Source organism: Quercus lobata, chromosome 9 (genome assembly GCF_001633185.2).
Source record: "Quercus lobata isolate SW786 chromosome 9, ValleyOak3.0 Primary Assembly, whole genome shotgun sequence".
Taxonomy (NCBI): Eukaryota; Viridiplantae; Streptophyta; class Magnoliopsida; order Fagales; family Fagaceae; genus Quercus; species Quercus lobata.
Genome location: NC_044912.1, coordinates 11,005,234 through 11,020,771, shown reverse-complemented (window position 1 = coordinate 11,020,771; position 15,538 = coordinate 11,005,234). Strand labels below are relative to the sequence as shown.

Below are 15,538 nucleotides of genomic sequence, written 5' to 3'. Positions count from 1 at the left end.
TTAATAAGTGCATTTAGGACAATTGTTAATAATTTATTTTAAGAACATTTTGATATTATTTTTATGGAAATTATAAAAAACTGTCAAAAACATTGAATTTTTTTTTTTTGATAAAAAATTTCTAAAAATAAATCCTAAATCAATTCCCTTGATACATCCATTAACTTTTCCCCTAATATAATTCTTCTAAGGACACATGTTTTACCACACACCTTGCAAAAATGTGCATATGTGTTAGCTAGTGATTGGATTATATTACTTACACATGAGTTTATCATTGATGCTTTTTTTTTTAGGAAATAGTAATACTTATTAAAACACACAAACACGAAAGTAGTATATAAAGTTTTTTAAATAGGCTTATAATATATTTCATCATTGGTACTTGATGAAACTTTCCAGTAACCGTTTGACAAATATGCGGGTTGTGACAAAGTGTATAACAAAATGATGTAATTATTTAATACTCTTTAGATACAATAAATGCATGTCCCTCCTCTCTCACATGAGTAACGTGTTACACCAAATTTACATGAGAGGGAAAGCGCATGCATTTTTTTTTTCTTAATTCATTATGGAAATATTGAATCATTGCTAGGCAAAATGTGTCCTTGTACTTTGTCATTTTTTATTTTTATGAATTGTACTTTGTCATATTTAGAAGATGACAACTAAATCCTTTTAATATAGTTACTTTGCTTAAATATTATTTATTTATTTATTTATATTATTTGACATGGTAGTAAAGAGTTTATTTTCCTACCAATCACAACTTCCCGAATCAAAAGTTTGTGATGAGACCTGTAAGGACACAATTCTCTGGCGGCCCAATAAGGATGTTGGGCTCGCGCATGAAAGATCCCTCACAATATGATTTGTAGAGAGTGGGCTTGAAAAGCTAGCCGTTGATCACGGGGCGGTGCCCGGTCCTGGTTTTAGAGGAATTCATGGAGAAAAAGGATTTGGGCCTGAACATTTAAGCCCTACGGCTTCGCATCCTATGGGGTGGGCCTCCTCGGACTTGATTCGAGGACCATTGGGGGCTTACCCCGGTTACCCGACGATGGGTTTTCTTCAGTGAAGTCCGGTGTTACTGAGATGTTCTCCCCCATGTCGTCTTTCTTGTTTTGGAGGTGGGATGGGACTCCCCTTCAGATTTACTTACTTTCTTCTTTTATACTAGCTTGCATTCGCTGTCCTTCGTCCACGTGTAGGGTCAATCTTTACAAAAACTGACATTTGTCCCATCAGTCCAAACCCGGAATTGTTGGGGATGGTTTGATAAAGCTAAAGAGTACGGCTCTGTCAGGGGCAGCGCATTGAATGGCAATGAGAGTAGCTTTCCCGGATATTCTTAGATTCTTTTTTAAGCTTGGTCCTATACCGGTTTTATCCTTCTTCTTTTGGTGAGGTTTTGGATCTGCCGAGGACTGAGTTGTCCTCGGCTGCACCACAAAAATGTTTGGTGCTCTGCATTGTAGAGTTTGGGCCGTAGTTCTCCTCGACTCGGGCCTTTGGACTCTCTAAGGGCAAATGGGCCTGGTCCATGAATTATTGGGCCCCACAATAGCCCCTCAAAACCCTTCTATCCGACTTCCGGGTTGGAAATGAGGGTTTTGGCAAACCCGGGCCCTTAATGTGGCTTATTTAGTTCAACCCCGCATTTATGTGAGCGGTTTTCCACCTGTCCAGGAAGTTAGCCGGTTTTCAAGGGATTCCGTTTAATCTGCTCGTGATCTACTCCTGCCGCTTGGCTGTCCCAGACGCGCCCTTAATGAATCCCCTTTACGAGGCTCATTTATGTCCGGCGGCTCATCTGATAAGGTGGGGAAATGGAACGGACGCCTCTTTTTTCTTCAGATTCTTTTGGAAACTAGAATGCATTTAATACCCTCCGTTTTACCCTTCCTATAAGAAGGCAAGCAGGAGGCCATCACTTTCGTGCAGACTCCTTTCCTTCCTTCTGAGATCTGAAACCCGTAGCCTCCTTTAGCGTCTGCTTAGCCCGTTTGTTATACACCATATCAGTATACGCCTACCATAACGAATGATAAAGGAACCATGCCCCTCCTCAAAACACCATGTTCTGATAAAACTTGAAATGACTCGATCAGGGCAAGGGTGGCGCAGACTTAAGATCTGTCCCGCCTCTCTTTCAGCCAAAATCCGAAACAGGGGCTCGTCAAGTCGAATTCTCGGCGTGACTGAGTCGAGAACACCCAATATCAGCACCACCCGGCTCCTCACGAGCGTACCTAACATGGCACCAGTGTGTTAGGAGTCAGGGCTGAGGCAGGGGCGAAGTGCTTCTGCTTCTCCCTCTCTTTGCTCACTGGTGCCCTCCTCCGCCTTCCTCTTATAGTCTTCCCAGCACCAGTTCCGCCCTGGTGCTGTCCTTCTCCCTCTTTTGCTCCTCTCTTTATCTCTTCATCTCTCCCCCTCTTCTTCTCCTCCTTCTCTTACTCATGTCCTCCATCTTCTTCATTCATCTCCTCCATCTTCTTCATTGATTTCTTCCTTACTATTTCCTTCTTCTTCATTCTCTTTTTTTTTTTGAAGCGAGTTCTTCTCTTAGTATGAGCAACAATGAGGTGGAGATTGGAGAGACTTTGAAGACAAGTTTAAAAAGCGCTTGATCGTTTGCTTATCTGTACTGTGGGTGTTAGTGCTGCTTCGGCAGCCCCTCTTTTGTATAGGCTTGTTGAAGCCCCTTTTTGTACATTGTAATAATTTTTCATATTAATAAAAGTTGTTTCTATTTCATTTTGCATGTTTTGTCTCTGTTTTATAAATTTGCAAGCGCCGCTCGGCACAATAATATAGCATCTAGATCAATGTCAACTAAGACCAAAATACTTGATAGTAAAAAAGATGTCGCCATAACTCTAATAAAAATGCTTGGCATAATAAGGCCGACCAGTGAAAAGTTATAATTACCCATGCTAGCCGAGGAGAGAACTGAAGGCTTGATGCCGTGTGAGAAATAACCATTTGAAGACATATCACCCACCAGATGAACAGCCCTCTTAGGCCAATGAATACTGGGGCGTTCTAGCACCTTCCTTACACCTTCGTTGGGCCTAACCCTTTAGGGTGTTTAAGCCGCGGATGAAGTGACCTGACCTTTTTATCAAGTAGCCCATCTTGCGAAATTCAAACCTTTTCTTATCCGAGTAGTTGGTTTCCCCATAGGCTTGAGTCCGAGGACCATACAAGGCCTTGGTTCTGTCCAAAACTTTGTAATTTTTATTTTTTGTACTTGGTTTCCCCATAGGCTTGAGTCCGAGGACCATGCAAGGCCTTGGTTCTGTCCAAAACTTTGTAATTTTTATTTTTTGTACTTGGTTTCCCCATAGGCTTGAGTCCGAGGACCATGTAAGGCCTTAGTTCTGTCCAAAACTTTGTAATTTTTATTTTTTGTACCCCCATAGGCTTGAGTCCGAGGACCATGCAAGGCCTTGGTTTTGTCCAAAACTTTGTAATTTTTATTTTTTGTACTTGGTTTCCCCATAGGCTTGAGTCCGAGGACCATGCAAGGCCTTGGTTCTGTCCAAAACTTTGTAATTTTTATTTTTTGTACTTGGTTTCCCCATAGGCTTGAGTCCAAGGACCATACAAGGCCTTGGTTCTGTCCAAAACTTTATGCTCTTTTTACGCACTTGGTCTTTCCTCAGGTATCTCACAAGTTTCCGAGCAGGAGGTTGTCCTCGGCAACAGTTATTCCCCGGCGTGGGCCGTAGTCCGTGGGCCTCCATGTAGAACGGGTCTGGGACGCGAATTTATTAGGCCCACAGATTTAGAGGCATTTCCGTAGTCTTTGGTCACGCGGTACTTTTTGGCGTCCCAGTGTTCGAGGTGCGCCTTCACGAGGCTCCTTTAATATTGCAGATGGCGTGGGAAATCGAGCCGGAGACATTTTGTCCGTAGCGTTCCTTGGGACGTTGCATGCATTAAATGCCACCACTTTAGCTTTTTGAATAAATAGGAGAGAAAGCTGTCTTACCTTCGCACAAATCCTTCAGTTTCCTCTCTTAGTACATCATGTTTGAGGCAAGGGTTGGGGCAAAAGAACTCTCTCCGCCACAAAGGCGCCGTGTCTTCCTGAGACTCTAGATAGTGGGGTACGGGCAAAGGAGGCATAAATTCAAGAGAATATTCCAGTTCGAGAGAGGGGAAAGGGTGTTTCTCCCTCTTTTAGTCAAAATCCGAAGTAGGTTCTGGTCATGCCAGATTTTTGGTATGTCCGAAGAAGGAATTTCCGCCATCAGCGCCGTCTGCCTTATAGCAGGCAAATTTTTGCGGGGGCTTCCCAACTTCCGGCTCCCTGCACCTTTTCGGTAGATGGTGTTAGCCTGAGGTCAGGTTCTTTGGCTGCCTGAGTTATGGGCATGTAGAAGCGTCGATGAATAGTTTCCTTAGACGACATCTTGGAACAGTAGCCAATCTCTCCTCTAAGCTATCTCCTCGGCATCATCTTCACTCTTTTGTACTTTTCTTTTGCTTACGCAATTAACTCTAATGTAAGCTTGTTTCAGCTTTTATTGTACACTGTACTGTTCTTTTGTCTGAATAAAAGATGTGTTTATTTCTTCATACATACTTTTTTTTTTTTTTTTGCAACAACCACTTTGGGTCTGAGTATTAAGTCTAAGCCTGCCTTTAACAATATTCTGGGTAGAAGAATACTTCAACACAAATCCTTATTAGTTTAAACTCGTAAATATTATCAAGTATAACAATGGTAATCCTTAATAGATTAAATTCATGGAACTAACCGGGATAGCTGTTGAGTGCTGCGCGATGCACGCCAGACCAATTCCCGAGAACGATAAACTCTAAACAATTCGTTCGAGATGATAGTTGAGTAGCGAAGGACTTTGTGCTTTCGGGTAATATGCTGTACCGTATCGCATCATTCCCTTTGGCATGGGGGATCCGAGGGTAGACCAAGGAACCCGTGCAATTAAGGGATTGACCCAACTGTTAACGAGGAGCTCTCTTCGGATGGATCTTGAGGTTTATGTGCCATAGTACTTGGTTTCCCCATAGGCTTGAGTCCGAGGACCATGCAAGGCCTTGGTTCTGTCCAAAACTTATGATCTTTTATGTACTTGGTTTCCCCATAGGCTTCAGTCCTTGGATAGGCTTGAGTCCGATGCAAGGCCTTGGTTCTGTCCAAAACTTATGATTTTCTTTTATGTACTTGGTTTCCCCATAGGCTTGAGTCCGAGGACCATGCAAGGCCTTGGTTCTGTCCAAAACTTATAAGATTTTTTTTTTGTACTTGGTTTCCCCATAGGCTTGAGTCCGAGGACCATGCAAGGCCTTGGTTCTGTCCAAAACTTATTTTTTCTTTTTGTACTTGGTTTCCCCATAGGCTTGAGTCCGAGGACCATGCAAGGCCTTGGTTCTGTCCAAAACTTATAAGATTTTCTTTTTGTACTTGGTTTCCCCATAGGCTTGAGTCCGAGGACCATGCAAGGCCTTGGTTCTGTCCAAAACTTATAAGATTTTCTTTTTGTACTTGGTTTCCCCATAGGCTTGAGTCCGAGGACCATGCAAGGCCTTGGTTCCCAAAACTGTACTTGGTTTCCCATAGTTGAGTCCGAGGACCATGCAAGGCCTTGGTTCTGTCCAAAACTTATAAGATTTTCTTTTTGTACTTGGTTTCCCCATAGGCTTGAGTCCGAGGACCATGCAAGGCCTTGGTTCTGTCCAAACCTTTTTTGTACTTGGTTTCCCCATAGGCTTGAGTTGCAAGGCCTTGGTTCTGTCCAAAACTTATAAGATTTTCTTGTCCGAGGACCATGCAAGGTCTTGGTTCTGTCCAAAACTTATGATCTTTTTATGTACTTGGTTTCCCCATAGGTTTGAGTCCGAGGACCATGCAAGGCCTTGGTTCTGTCCAAAACTTATAAGATTTTCTTTTTTGTACTTGGTTTCCCCATAGGCTTGAGTCCGTGGACCATGCAAGGCCTTGGTTCTATCCAAAACTTATGATCTTTTTATGTACTTGGTTTTCCCATAGGCTTGAGTCCGAGGACCATGCAAGGCCTTGGTTCTGTCCAAAACTTATAAGATTTTCTTTTTTGTACTTGGTTTCCCCATAGGCTTGAATCCGAGGACCATGCAAGACCTTGGTTCTGTCCAAAACTTATAAGATTTTCTTTTTTGCTTGATTTATTCTTTTTTTTCGACCATAAGCCCCTACACCAGGGCGGGGAAAGTTGGCTCGAGGCTGGAAGCCCCTAGAGATGCCCGCGCCCTTAGTACTGCGAGGCGTAGCCCCTAGCAGAAGTTTTCGTCGGAGCGACAACCATATGTCGCCGGAGACGGAGGAGATCCCAGAAATTTCTGCTTGCCAATGAGTTGATTCCACCGCCACCTGCGCCAACGCGCAAGCTTTCCCACAGACGGCGCCAATTGTAAGGACACAATTCTCTGGCGGCCCAATAAGGATGTTGGGCTCGCGCATGAAAGATCCCTCACAATATGATTTGTAGAGAGTGGGCTTGAAAAGCTAGCCGTTGGTCACGGGGCGGTGCCCGGTCCTAGTTTTAGAGGAATTCGTGGAGAAAAAGGATTTGGGCCTGAACATTTAAGCCCTACGGCTTCGCATCCTATGGGGTGGGCCTCCTCGAACTTGATCCGAGGACCATTGGGGGCTTACCCCGGTTACCCGACGATGGGTTTTCTTCAGTGAAGTCCGGTGTTACTGAGATGTTCTCCCCCATGTCGTCTTTCTTGTTTTGGAGGTGGGATGGGACTCCCCTTCAGATTTACTTACTTTCTTCATTTATACTAGCTTGCATTCGCTGTCCTTCGTCCACGTGTAGGGTCAATCTTTACAAAAACTGACATTTGTCCCATCAGTCCAATCCCGGAATTGTTGGGGATGGTTTGATAAAGCTAAAGAGTACGGCTCTGTCAGGAGCAGCGCATTGAATGGCAATGAGAGCAGCTTTCCCGGATATTCTTAGATTCTCTTTTAAGCTTGGTCCTATACCGGTTTTATCCTTCTTCTTTTGGTGAGGTTTTGGATCTGCCGAGGACTGAGTTGTCCTCGGCTGCACCACAAAAATGTTTGGTGCTCTGCATTGTAGAGCTTGGACCGTAGTTCTCCTCGGCTCGGGCCTTTGGACTCTCTAAGGGCAAATGGGCCTGGTCCATGAATTATTGGGCCCCACAAGACCATTTATTCAAAATAATAATAATAATAATTGCTGTTAGAGAAAGTTTCTAAAATGTTGGTTAATCCCACCTTTCAAGTAGTACCACTTAGATCACTACATATATTTGATGCGATGGTCACTTCATAACTATAAATACTTGTGAGGTGTGAAGGGTAAGGGTTGGGGTTCAAATCTCTAAGAGGGAGTTTTACACACATATACACTTAGATTATGTTAGAGTAGAATTTCTATTTTGTATAACTTAATAAAAAAAAAAAAAAAAGTAGCTCCATTTAGTGGGTTTCAGTTAACTCAACTGGTAAAGTTTTTGATGGTTAAGTAAGAGATTTAGGGTTTAATTTCTACCTACGTAAAAAACTGATTAATATCTTGATTTGATAATAAAAAACTATCATTAAGAGCAGATACTATAAGTTGTGAAAAAAAAAAAAATTAGCAATTTAAGACAATAAATTAATTAAAGAAGAAAAAGAAAGAAAGAATGCAATTTTTACTTGTACTGACCACAATTTTAGATTCGGAGTATTTAATATTTATTACAATTAATTTCCTTCTTTTTTTTTTTTTTTTTTAACGTTAAAATTCCCATACATTAATTTGCTCCATGTCGGTCCACAATCCACATCGGGTATCCCGCCTCGTCTCGAGCACAATGGAAAGCCCTAGAAGCCCCAACGGCATAAAACCCACACACATTTTAAGGCCTTGTTTGTTTCCACAATGAATAAAAAGTCCTCTTTAAGTCTTTATAAACAAAAGGCCAAAAGGTCCTATTTTCTAGTGGTGTAGACTTATTTGCTTAAATTTATTAATTTTAAAAAAAATTTAAATAGGCAGATTCAGGAAGAGGGGAAGCTGGTTGCAAACACACAAATACGGGGACACTACAGATTTAGTGAGTTTGTTCAAGAAAATAAAATATGAATTGTGAAAAATAAACAAAATTAGAAGATTATGTTCCGCACTATAGAAAATGTCATTATCTATCACTTGAACTCCCAATGATAATTATACTGAAAATCCAAACATATCTTATTGGCCACTCTCTTTCAATATACAAGATTCAATGCAATGATAACATGTGACCATTTTTAAACGTGTATTTGCATATCATATTTAATTTAGTGTTTTTTTTTTTTTGGATCAACCATAGGTCTAGATCTAATCTATAGGAATACTAGACATAAGTCCAACCATATATACTAAAAATAAATAGGTTAAAATGAAAAATATACTCTAAGCTTCATTAGAATTCATTTCAATTTTTTAACTTTACTTTCGTTCATTTAAATCCTCTAAGTTTCAAAAAATTTAAATTAAGGTCTTTTTGTCAACCTTTATTAAATTTTTTTAAAAAAAATATTTTTCAATAATTAATTAAATTTTTTTAATTTAAAAAATTTGAAGCAAAAAATAAAAAAATTGAAAAATTAGCCATAACATTTAACAGAAGTCAATAGAGATGTTTTAATTGAATAAAATTAAATCTTAAAGAATAAATGAAAATAAAATAAAATGGCTAAAATGAATTCTAATAAAACATAAAAGAAGTAAATTTTACATTTTAGTCAAATAAATAAATGTTAAATTTGTTTTGTTTCCTAGTCCGTTTGGTATTGTTATTTAGTCCGTTTGGTACTGATATTTAAACAATAATTTTCATTATTTAAACACCATAATACATATTTTTACAACATTTTTTCACCACACATATTTCTACAACACTTAAATAACATTACTAAATTTTTTTTACCAAACAGATTCTAGTGTCCCCAATTGTGTGGGCTTGACCTTTTAGGAGTCTGCTTTTGCTAGCTGGTGTATCAGGGTCCTACAAGCCCGTGATAGTCGCTTTCCTTTTTGCAAGTGTCAACAAACGTGGCCTCCCCAAACTACAGAGAAACAGAGAGAAATACGATTCTCTCGCTCTCTTCCTGGTATGCGTTTTTCCTCTATTTTTTTAATATTCTCCTTACTCTTCCCCCTCCTCCAAGGAACCAGGAAAAACAAATAAAAACATTTTTTGTTTTTTGTTTTTGTTTTTGTTTTTTCAGATTGATCTGAGTGATAAAATTGTAGAAAGTTGGTTAGGAGAGAATAGGATGGTGGAGACTGAGACAGAGAAAAGTCAGAACCCGTGGATGGACGGTCAGGATTCGGCGGTGGAGAGCAGAGTTGAAGAGGTGGGATTGGGTTCAACTGCAACGCAGAGTTCTACTTCGGATGTGACTTTGGGGTTCGGAGAGCGAGCTGTCTCCGCCGCCGGCGCCGCTTTTCTCTCTGCTATTATCGTCAACCCTCTCGATGTAGTCAAGGTAGGCACATTCACATGCCCATGTTTTTTTTCCCCTTAGTTTTGGTTTGGTGTGTGGAACTGTGGGAAAAGAAATGAAAAAAAGAAAAGAAGATTGGGTTTTGATTATGTAAATGAAAAGCTTTGTGCTGTTTTTTGATTTTTTATTATGTATTTGATATAATGACAATCTGGGTTGGTGAAAAGTTTCGGTCTTGTTGTTGTTCTGAATGGCAAATTTAAGATTTTTGTGTCTAAAATAATGGTTTTTATTATTATTTTTTTATTTTTTATTTTTTTTTTCTGTCTTGTCTATCAGACGAGGTTGCAAGCACAGGCTGCAGGGGTTGCTTACTCACATCCACTGAGTAACATTATGAATCGAATGGCATATTTTGGACCCAAAACGGTAAGTATACTCTAGTTCTGTCCCTTAATCATATTGCAAAAAATGTATGTGGTAGTATATCTTTGATGTTCTAGTGTAAACATTAGTAGCTAGGATTTCTTAGGTTCCTTAAACGGACCGTCGATGATTCTAGTTTCTAGGTGGTTGGGGTGGGAAATTATTCGGATATGGAAGTAATGCTCACCCCTAGTACCTTGTAGTTCAATTAGTTGGCATCTTAGGTTTAAAATTTTAAATCCACCGTACCCATTGTAACTATTGAATCATCAAAAATGGAAGTAATGCAGTAATGTTCCCTCCTCTCACATGAAAGGGAGATTCACCATGAATTTAATTTGTGGGATCCACTGTCAAGTGAGAGGAAGGAGCATTGCTCTCGGAGAACTGAATAATTACTCTCTATATGACGTGTTCTGAGATGGCTGTTCAGTGCCTGAAATGTTTTGGTGATAGTAAGACCATTGCCTTAATTCACCTAGGCACTTTGATACTTTTAGGATTTTAGGAATTATTGAATAGTTGCTTGGTTGGAATTCCCCATGAAAATGAATGTTCCCTTGTAATTTCAAATACCGTATAACAATTAATGGATCTTTCATTTATTATGTTGGATCCTTTTGTAGGATTTTATGAAGTTACTCTTTAACTTTTTTTCCCTGGATAAGTAGAAGAGTTTTGCAAAATGGAAATAAAAGAAAAGGGGGGGGGGGGGTGGATGCAAATACCCCTTATGCTGTTTCCAATTCTTGAAGTGATAGGTTAATAATCTGTAATGAGTCCATAATAGTGATGCCTTCAAATTTTATGGGAAACCAAATGTGATTATCCTATTTAGTATGATGTTGAAATAAACCTTAATGGAGCAAAGGAGACATAAACCTAGTTTATTGCTTTCTGTGCCTAAAGTATTACCAATGAGAAAGTGTTATATATGCTTCTTTGTTAAATTTTTCTTATGGTGTTCTGGGGTTTTTGGAGTGTGGGGGTATGAAGGGAAAGAATTACCTGGATGTTAAAAGGCCTTCCTTTTACTAGGTTTTATGTCTTTAAAAAAAAGAAATATAAATTAGGGCTTTCTTACAGAAAATTTATGTACTGACTATTTTTGGAATTTCTCTTTCATCTAAGCATATCCTCATCCAATAATTAATCAATCAACTTTGCCTTGCTATGTGTTTGTGCAGATGTTTGCAGATCTAAGATGTTCCCCATCATGCACACGTGCTGGAATTCATGGTACTGTAGCTTTATGTCCTCCAGATTGTTTTCAATACAAAGGAACGCTGGATGTCTTCTACAAAATTGTAAGACAGGTTAGTTGATTTTTCCTATTGAGTATGGAGTTAACAATATATATTGTTAGGCAGAAATGATCTTTATGCTGCATTCTAAAGTGCATTAAGGTTTGTATTTCTCCTACATGCTTGATGGGGATATGTTTTACTTGTATATATATATATATATATATCCTGTACTAGGCAACTGCTAGATTTATGTTGACAGAAACGTTGAGAAGTTAAAACTTGCAGGAACTTAATATTGTTCTGAAGTGATGTAAAACACATTTAATTTATGTTTCAGAATGTAATAGGTTTTATCTGCTGTTTTAAGTATTATTTTTGTGTTCACCACACATTACAAATATGATGGATTAATGGGAGAGTATTTTTTACAGGAAGGATTTGCCAGGCTATGGAGAGGCACAAATGCAGGTCTAGCACTTGCTGTACCAACAGTAAGTTCCTCATTTTATGCATAGCTTTTTTTGTTTTTGGGGGGGTGAGTGGGTAAGTGATTGCATTTTCAGAATTTGTTGTGTGTACAAAATTTCTGATATCATTTTTACTTTCTTCCTTGATATCCAGGTGGGAATCTACCTACCTTGCTATGACATTTTCCGAAATTGGTTTGAGGAACTTGCTTCCCAGAATGTTCCAACTTTGACTCCATATGCCCCTTTAGTTGCAGGCGCGTTGGCACGCTCCTTAGCTTGTGCAACTTGTTATCCTATTGAACTTGCTAGAACTCGCATGCAGGTAATTTTAAACTTTGGTATTTTCATTCTATAGTCTCATCTGTGAAGTTTGGACATTACAAAAGTTCATAGGGATAATGTTCTTCTTGATTTGTAATTATTAAAGCTGAAGGACCGTGTGGATATTTATTAGACATGGACATAGCTTGGCCATAAAAGATTGCTGTCAAACATCCCTGTATACAGCAAGATGTGTGCCTTATATTTCTATCTTTATGCATGCAGTGGACGTGGTGACATGTTGATATATCATGTTATAGGGGTACAATAAATTATGTATGTAATTAATAATAAAACCATTGGGGTAACTTTTGTGAATCCATTAGAGGTATGGATTACAATTCTGTGTTGATAGACCATGTCAGAGCTGCCTTTTCTGTTTAATCCATTTCTTGTGTCTATTGCAGTACATTCTATATGTCCTGTGTGTTTATTGTTTAGGGCCACGTGTTTCTCATAAGTCATATCTATGTGGTTGATAGTCTCTGGTTTCATATTATGTGTTCCGCATTTGTTAGAATTCTTTGCAAACATGATAAATTCCATTTGTTTGTGGAATACGCTCTTCAGAATATTTTATATCAGTCTGGCTCCCAGCTTGCTTTTGTGGCAGCTTCTTATCTTTTCGCTTTCTTGTCTTGATAATAGGCATTTAAGGTTACCCAAACTGGTATGAAGCCTCCTGGAGTCTGGAAGACTCTTCTTGGGGTCATCTCTCACGTCAATGGCACTGGTGTTCAAAACAATTGTAAGTATGATTATGGCACTGGGCTTGGCATGATCGCAAAGTTTCTGGTCACATGATATAATTATTTTTACTGCTTTTTTCTCTGGTATTCCAACTCTATTTTGTGGCCGAAGGACTGTATTTGTTGAAGTAGATTTTGGAAAAGCTAATTTCGATTACCATCTGCTAGATGTTGTCTTGTGCAAAGTTTTCCATTAACACTAGAAATCTGGGACATGGGGCTTGTTTGTGGAACTTCTGAAGTTTTAAACTGGAATTTCCTATTTAAATGTTGGAGGTCTAGGCTTCAATTTAAGGCTATGGTTGGAAAATGAACTAGTTGCTATCACCAAACTATTAGATTCTTTTGGATGCTTTAATAAAATGGCAGTTTCCATAAATAATGTTCTTCATTATAGCAGTTCTCAGGAAAAAATAAATCACCCGCAAAAAGAGGAAGAGGAAAGAAAGGATTGTACTTATTATGCACCTTTGTTTTCATTTTGGCAGTACCGCACACGATGATTTGCTGTTTTAGCATTTTACCCGTAAGGATGTTGTAATTCATTTTCAGTTGTAATTGACATACTCTTGTCTGTTACAGTTCAAGGTTATCGTGTTCTTTGGACTGGCATGGGAGCACAGCTTGCTCGTGATGTTCCGTTCTCTGCAATCTGTTGGTCAACTCTTGAACCAGTATGATCTTATTCTTCAAACTGTTTTAATGCATATTTCTGCTCTGTGTATATGTTTTGATGATTAGCTCTGTTCTCTTTCTGTATAGATTAGGAGAAAACTCCTTGGTCTGGTGGGGGATGAAGCCAATGCAGTCAGTGTCCTTGGGGCAAATTTTTCTGCCGGTTTTGTTGCAGGAAGTCTTGCAGCTGCTGCCACATGTCCTCTAGATGTTGCAAAAACTCGAAGGCAGATAGAGGTATTTTCCCCCTTTTTCTTTTTAAAATGAAACTTATGCTTTGTTTGATTATGGGGGATTTAGACTTACATTAATTTCTGCTTTAATATTATCTTGAAGTCTTAGAGGTTCATTTGGTGTGCTTCTTCTTTTGATAGATACTTTAATCTTAGATGACTGAGAAAATGTGAATTTTTCATAGAGCAAAATAAATGAGGAAAATTTCAGAACTTAGTTGAGGATGGAAATGGTGGATTGTTTACATGATTTGTTGAATCATAGCATAAATTTTTGAATTGCCAATGCTGTCATGGCACAATTTTGGGATGGGATGGGGTCTTGTGTTCAATTCATGCACTATTAATATATTTTAGTAAGGATTTTGAAATACAGTTTTCGTATAAGATATGGATAGTAAGTTTAACATTATACCATATTCACTCGGATATCTTATGAGTAACTCTGTCTTTTCCATCCTTTTGTGAATTATGCAGACGGATCCAGTCAGGCAATTGAGCATGACAACAAGGAAAACACTTCTGGAGATTTGGAGGTATATCTCTACTTTAGTTGATTATGCACTAATTTTTTTAATATATATGTGTGTATGTTTTCCTACTATCTGTTAGCTTCAGCTCGAGATTTTTGTATTTTTTCATGTCTAGAGTGTTCATCATCATGAACGCAATGTTCATTTTTTTCAATAAAAGTTTTATTACCTATCAAAAAAAAGTGTGAGTGAGGTTGGATGAGACAGGGAGTTAAAAAAGGTTCACCCATTGATAAACTTCAACAATTTGTAATGTTGAAAAATGCTTCTAGGTTTTCTGTAGTTTAAGTGTAATGCTAAAGTAAATCCATAGTGTAATGGGCACAACCAATTTTATGATCATTCCTGTTTGAGCGTTCTGGGCATGAAGGTGTGAATTAGTTTTCTTCAATGTTCTAGTACTGCATCAAAAAGAAAAAAGATAAGCAAATAGAACATGAGTCAGAAATTAGACAACCATGTTGTCCATTGATCTTGTTTCTCTTGATACTGCAGCCTTAAAATTTTTTTCTTATTGTGATTGAATGAACTACTTTTAGCAGAAGACGCTATTCTCCAACCACTACTATATCTAGCTTTAGGAAGTTTTTCTGTTGATAGTAGTAATTGTAACTCCTGAACTTTAAATTTGCTTGGAACAGGGATGGAGGGATGAAGGGTCTATTTACTGGAGTTGGTCCTCGTGTTGGTCGTGCAGGCCCTTCAGTTGGGATTGTGGTTTCATTTTATGAAGTTGTAAAATATGTTCTACATCAACACTATGCAACTTCATAATATAGGCGGGAAATGTTCTTTTTATCCAGTTTTGACTTTTTCACTGCTAGCCCTCTTTGTGGAAGTCCTCGAAGCAATTTTGGTAACTTGGCGAGAGAGCGACTTGACCAGAAAGCATAGAAGTTTTTGTTCTGTGGATATCATAGTATGCAAATAATAACATGCAGTCTTGATTCTTGTCCATGGTAGATCCTCTTCTACAGGCCTTGAAAGGCAGAAATGAACTTCTCACCACACTGTTTTGGTTCTTAGTTTGTAATTTGTAGCTCGGTTTGAGCAGAAATTTTGTAACATTTGGGTTTTATTCCCCATTCAATGTTTTTTTTTCCTGAGATTATCTCAGTTTGCTAATACCAATCTCTTTCATACTCGTGGTTGGATTTCAAAAAAAATACATATCTGGTTCTGCTACACTGTTTGGATGTAGAATCATCCACATCCCCATAATTGAAAATCCCATCGTTTATAAATTTCCATGTTGAACGGACTGATGTTGAAGAATCAGCAGATGAGTTGTGGTTAGGTTTTTGCTATAATATTTGTAGAAATGTTAAAATGATTGGAAATTGTTAATCATGAAGTTTGCTTGATGGTTAAGATTTAAGAGTTATGACAGGGATGTCATAAGTTAAAAATTATATCAT

The 15,538-nt window shown here is 38.6% G+C and overlaps 1 protein-coding gene across 1 annotated transcript; it reads left to right on the top strand.

Moving 5' to 3' along the window:
• The first annotated feature begins 9,023 nt into the window (after positions 1–9,023).
• Positions 9,024–15,272, top strand: LOC115958846 (mitochondrial carrier protein MTM1-like). The gene is made up of 11 exons (XM_031077099.1): positions 9,024–9,130; positions 9,248–9,508; positions 9,806–9,895; positions 11,080–11,208; positions 11,571–11,630; positions 11,761–11,931; positions 12,579–12,678; positions 13,262–13,353; positions 13,442–13,591; positions 14,065–14,123; positions 14,762–15,272. The coding sequence occupies exons 2-11, from the start codon at positions 9,296–9,298 to the stop codon at positions 14,892–14,894; spliced, it is 1,197 nt and encodes a 398-aa protein (XP_030932959.1). The 5' UTR covers positions 9,024–9,130; positions 9,248–9,295; the 3' UTR covers positions 14,895–15,272.
• Positions 15,273–15,538: the final 266 nt, after the last annotated feature.

Bases quoted from the DNA above. Each gene is read 5' to 3' on its own strand.
- LOC115958846 (XM_031077099.1), top strand. From the start codon at position 9,296: ATGGTGGAGACTGAGACAGAGAAAAGTCAGAACCCGTGGATGGACGGT. The intron at 11,209-11,570 runs GTTAGTTGATTT...TATTTTTTACAG, and splicing joins TCTACAAAATTGTAAGACAG to GAAGGATTTGCCAGGCTATG. The intron at 13,354-13,441 runs GTATGATCTTAT...CTTTCTGTATAG, and splicing joins GTTGGTCAACTCTTGAACCA to ATTAGGAGAAAACTCCTTGG.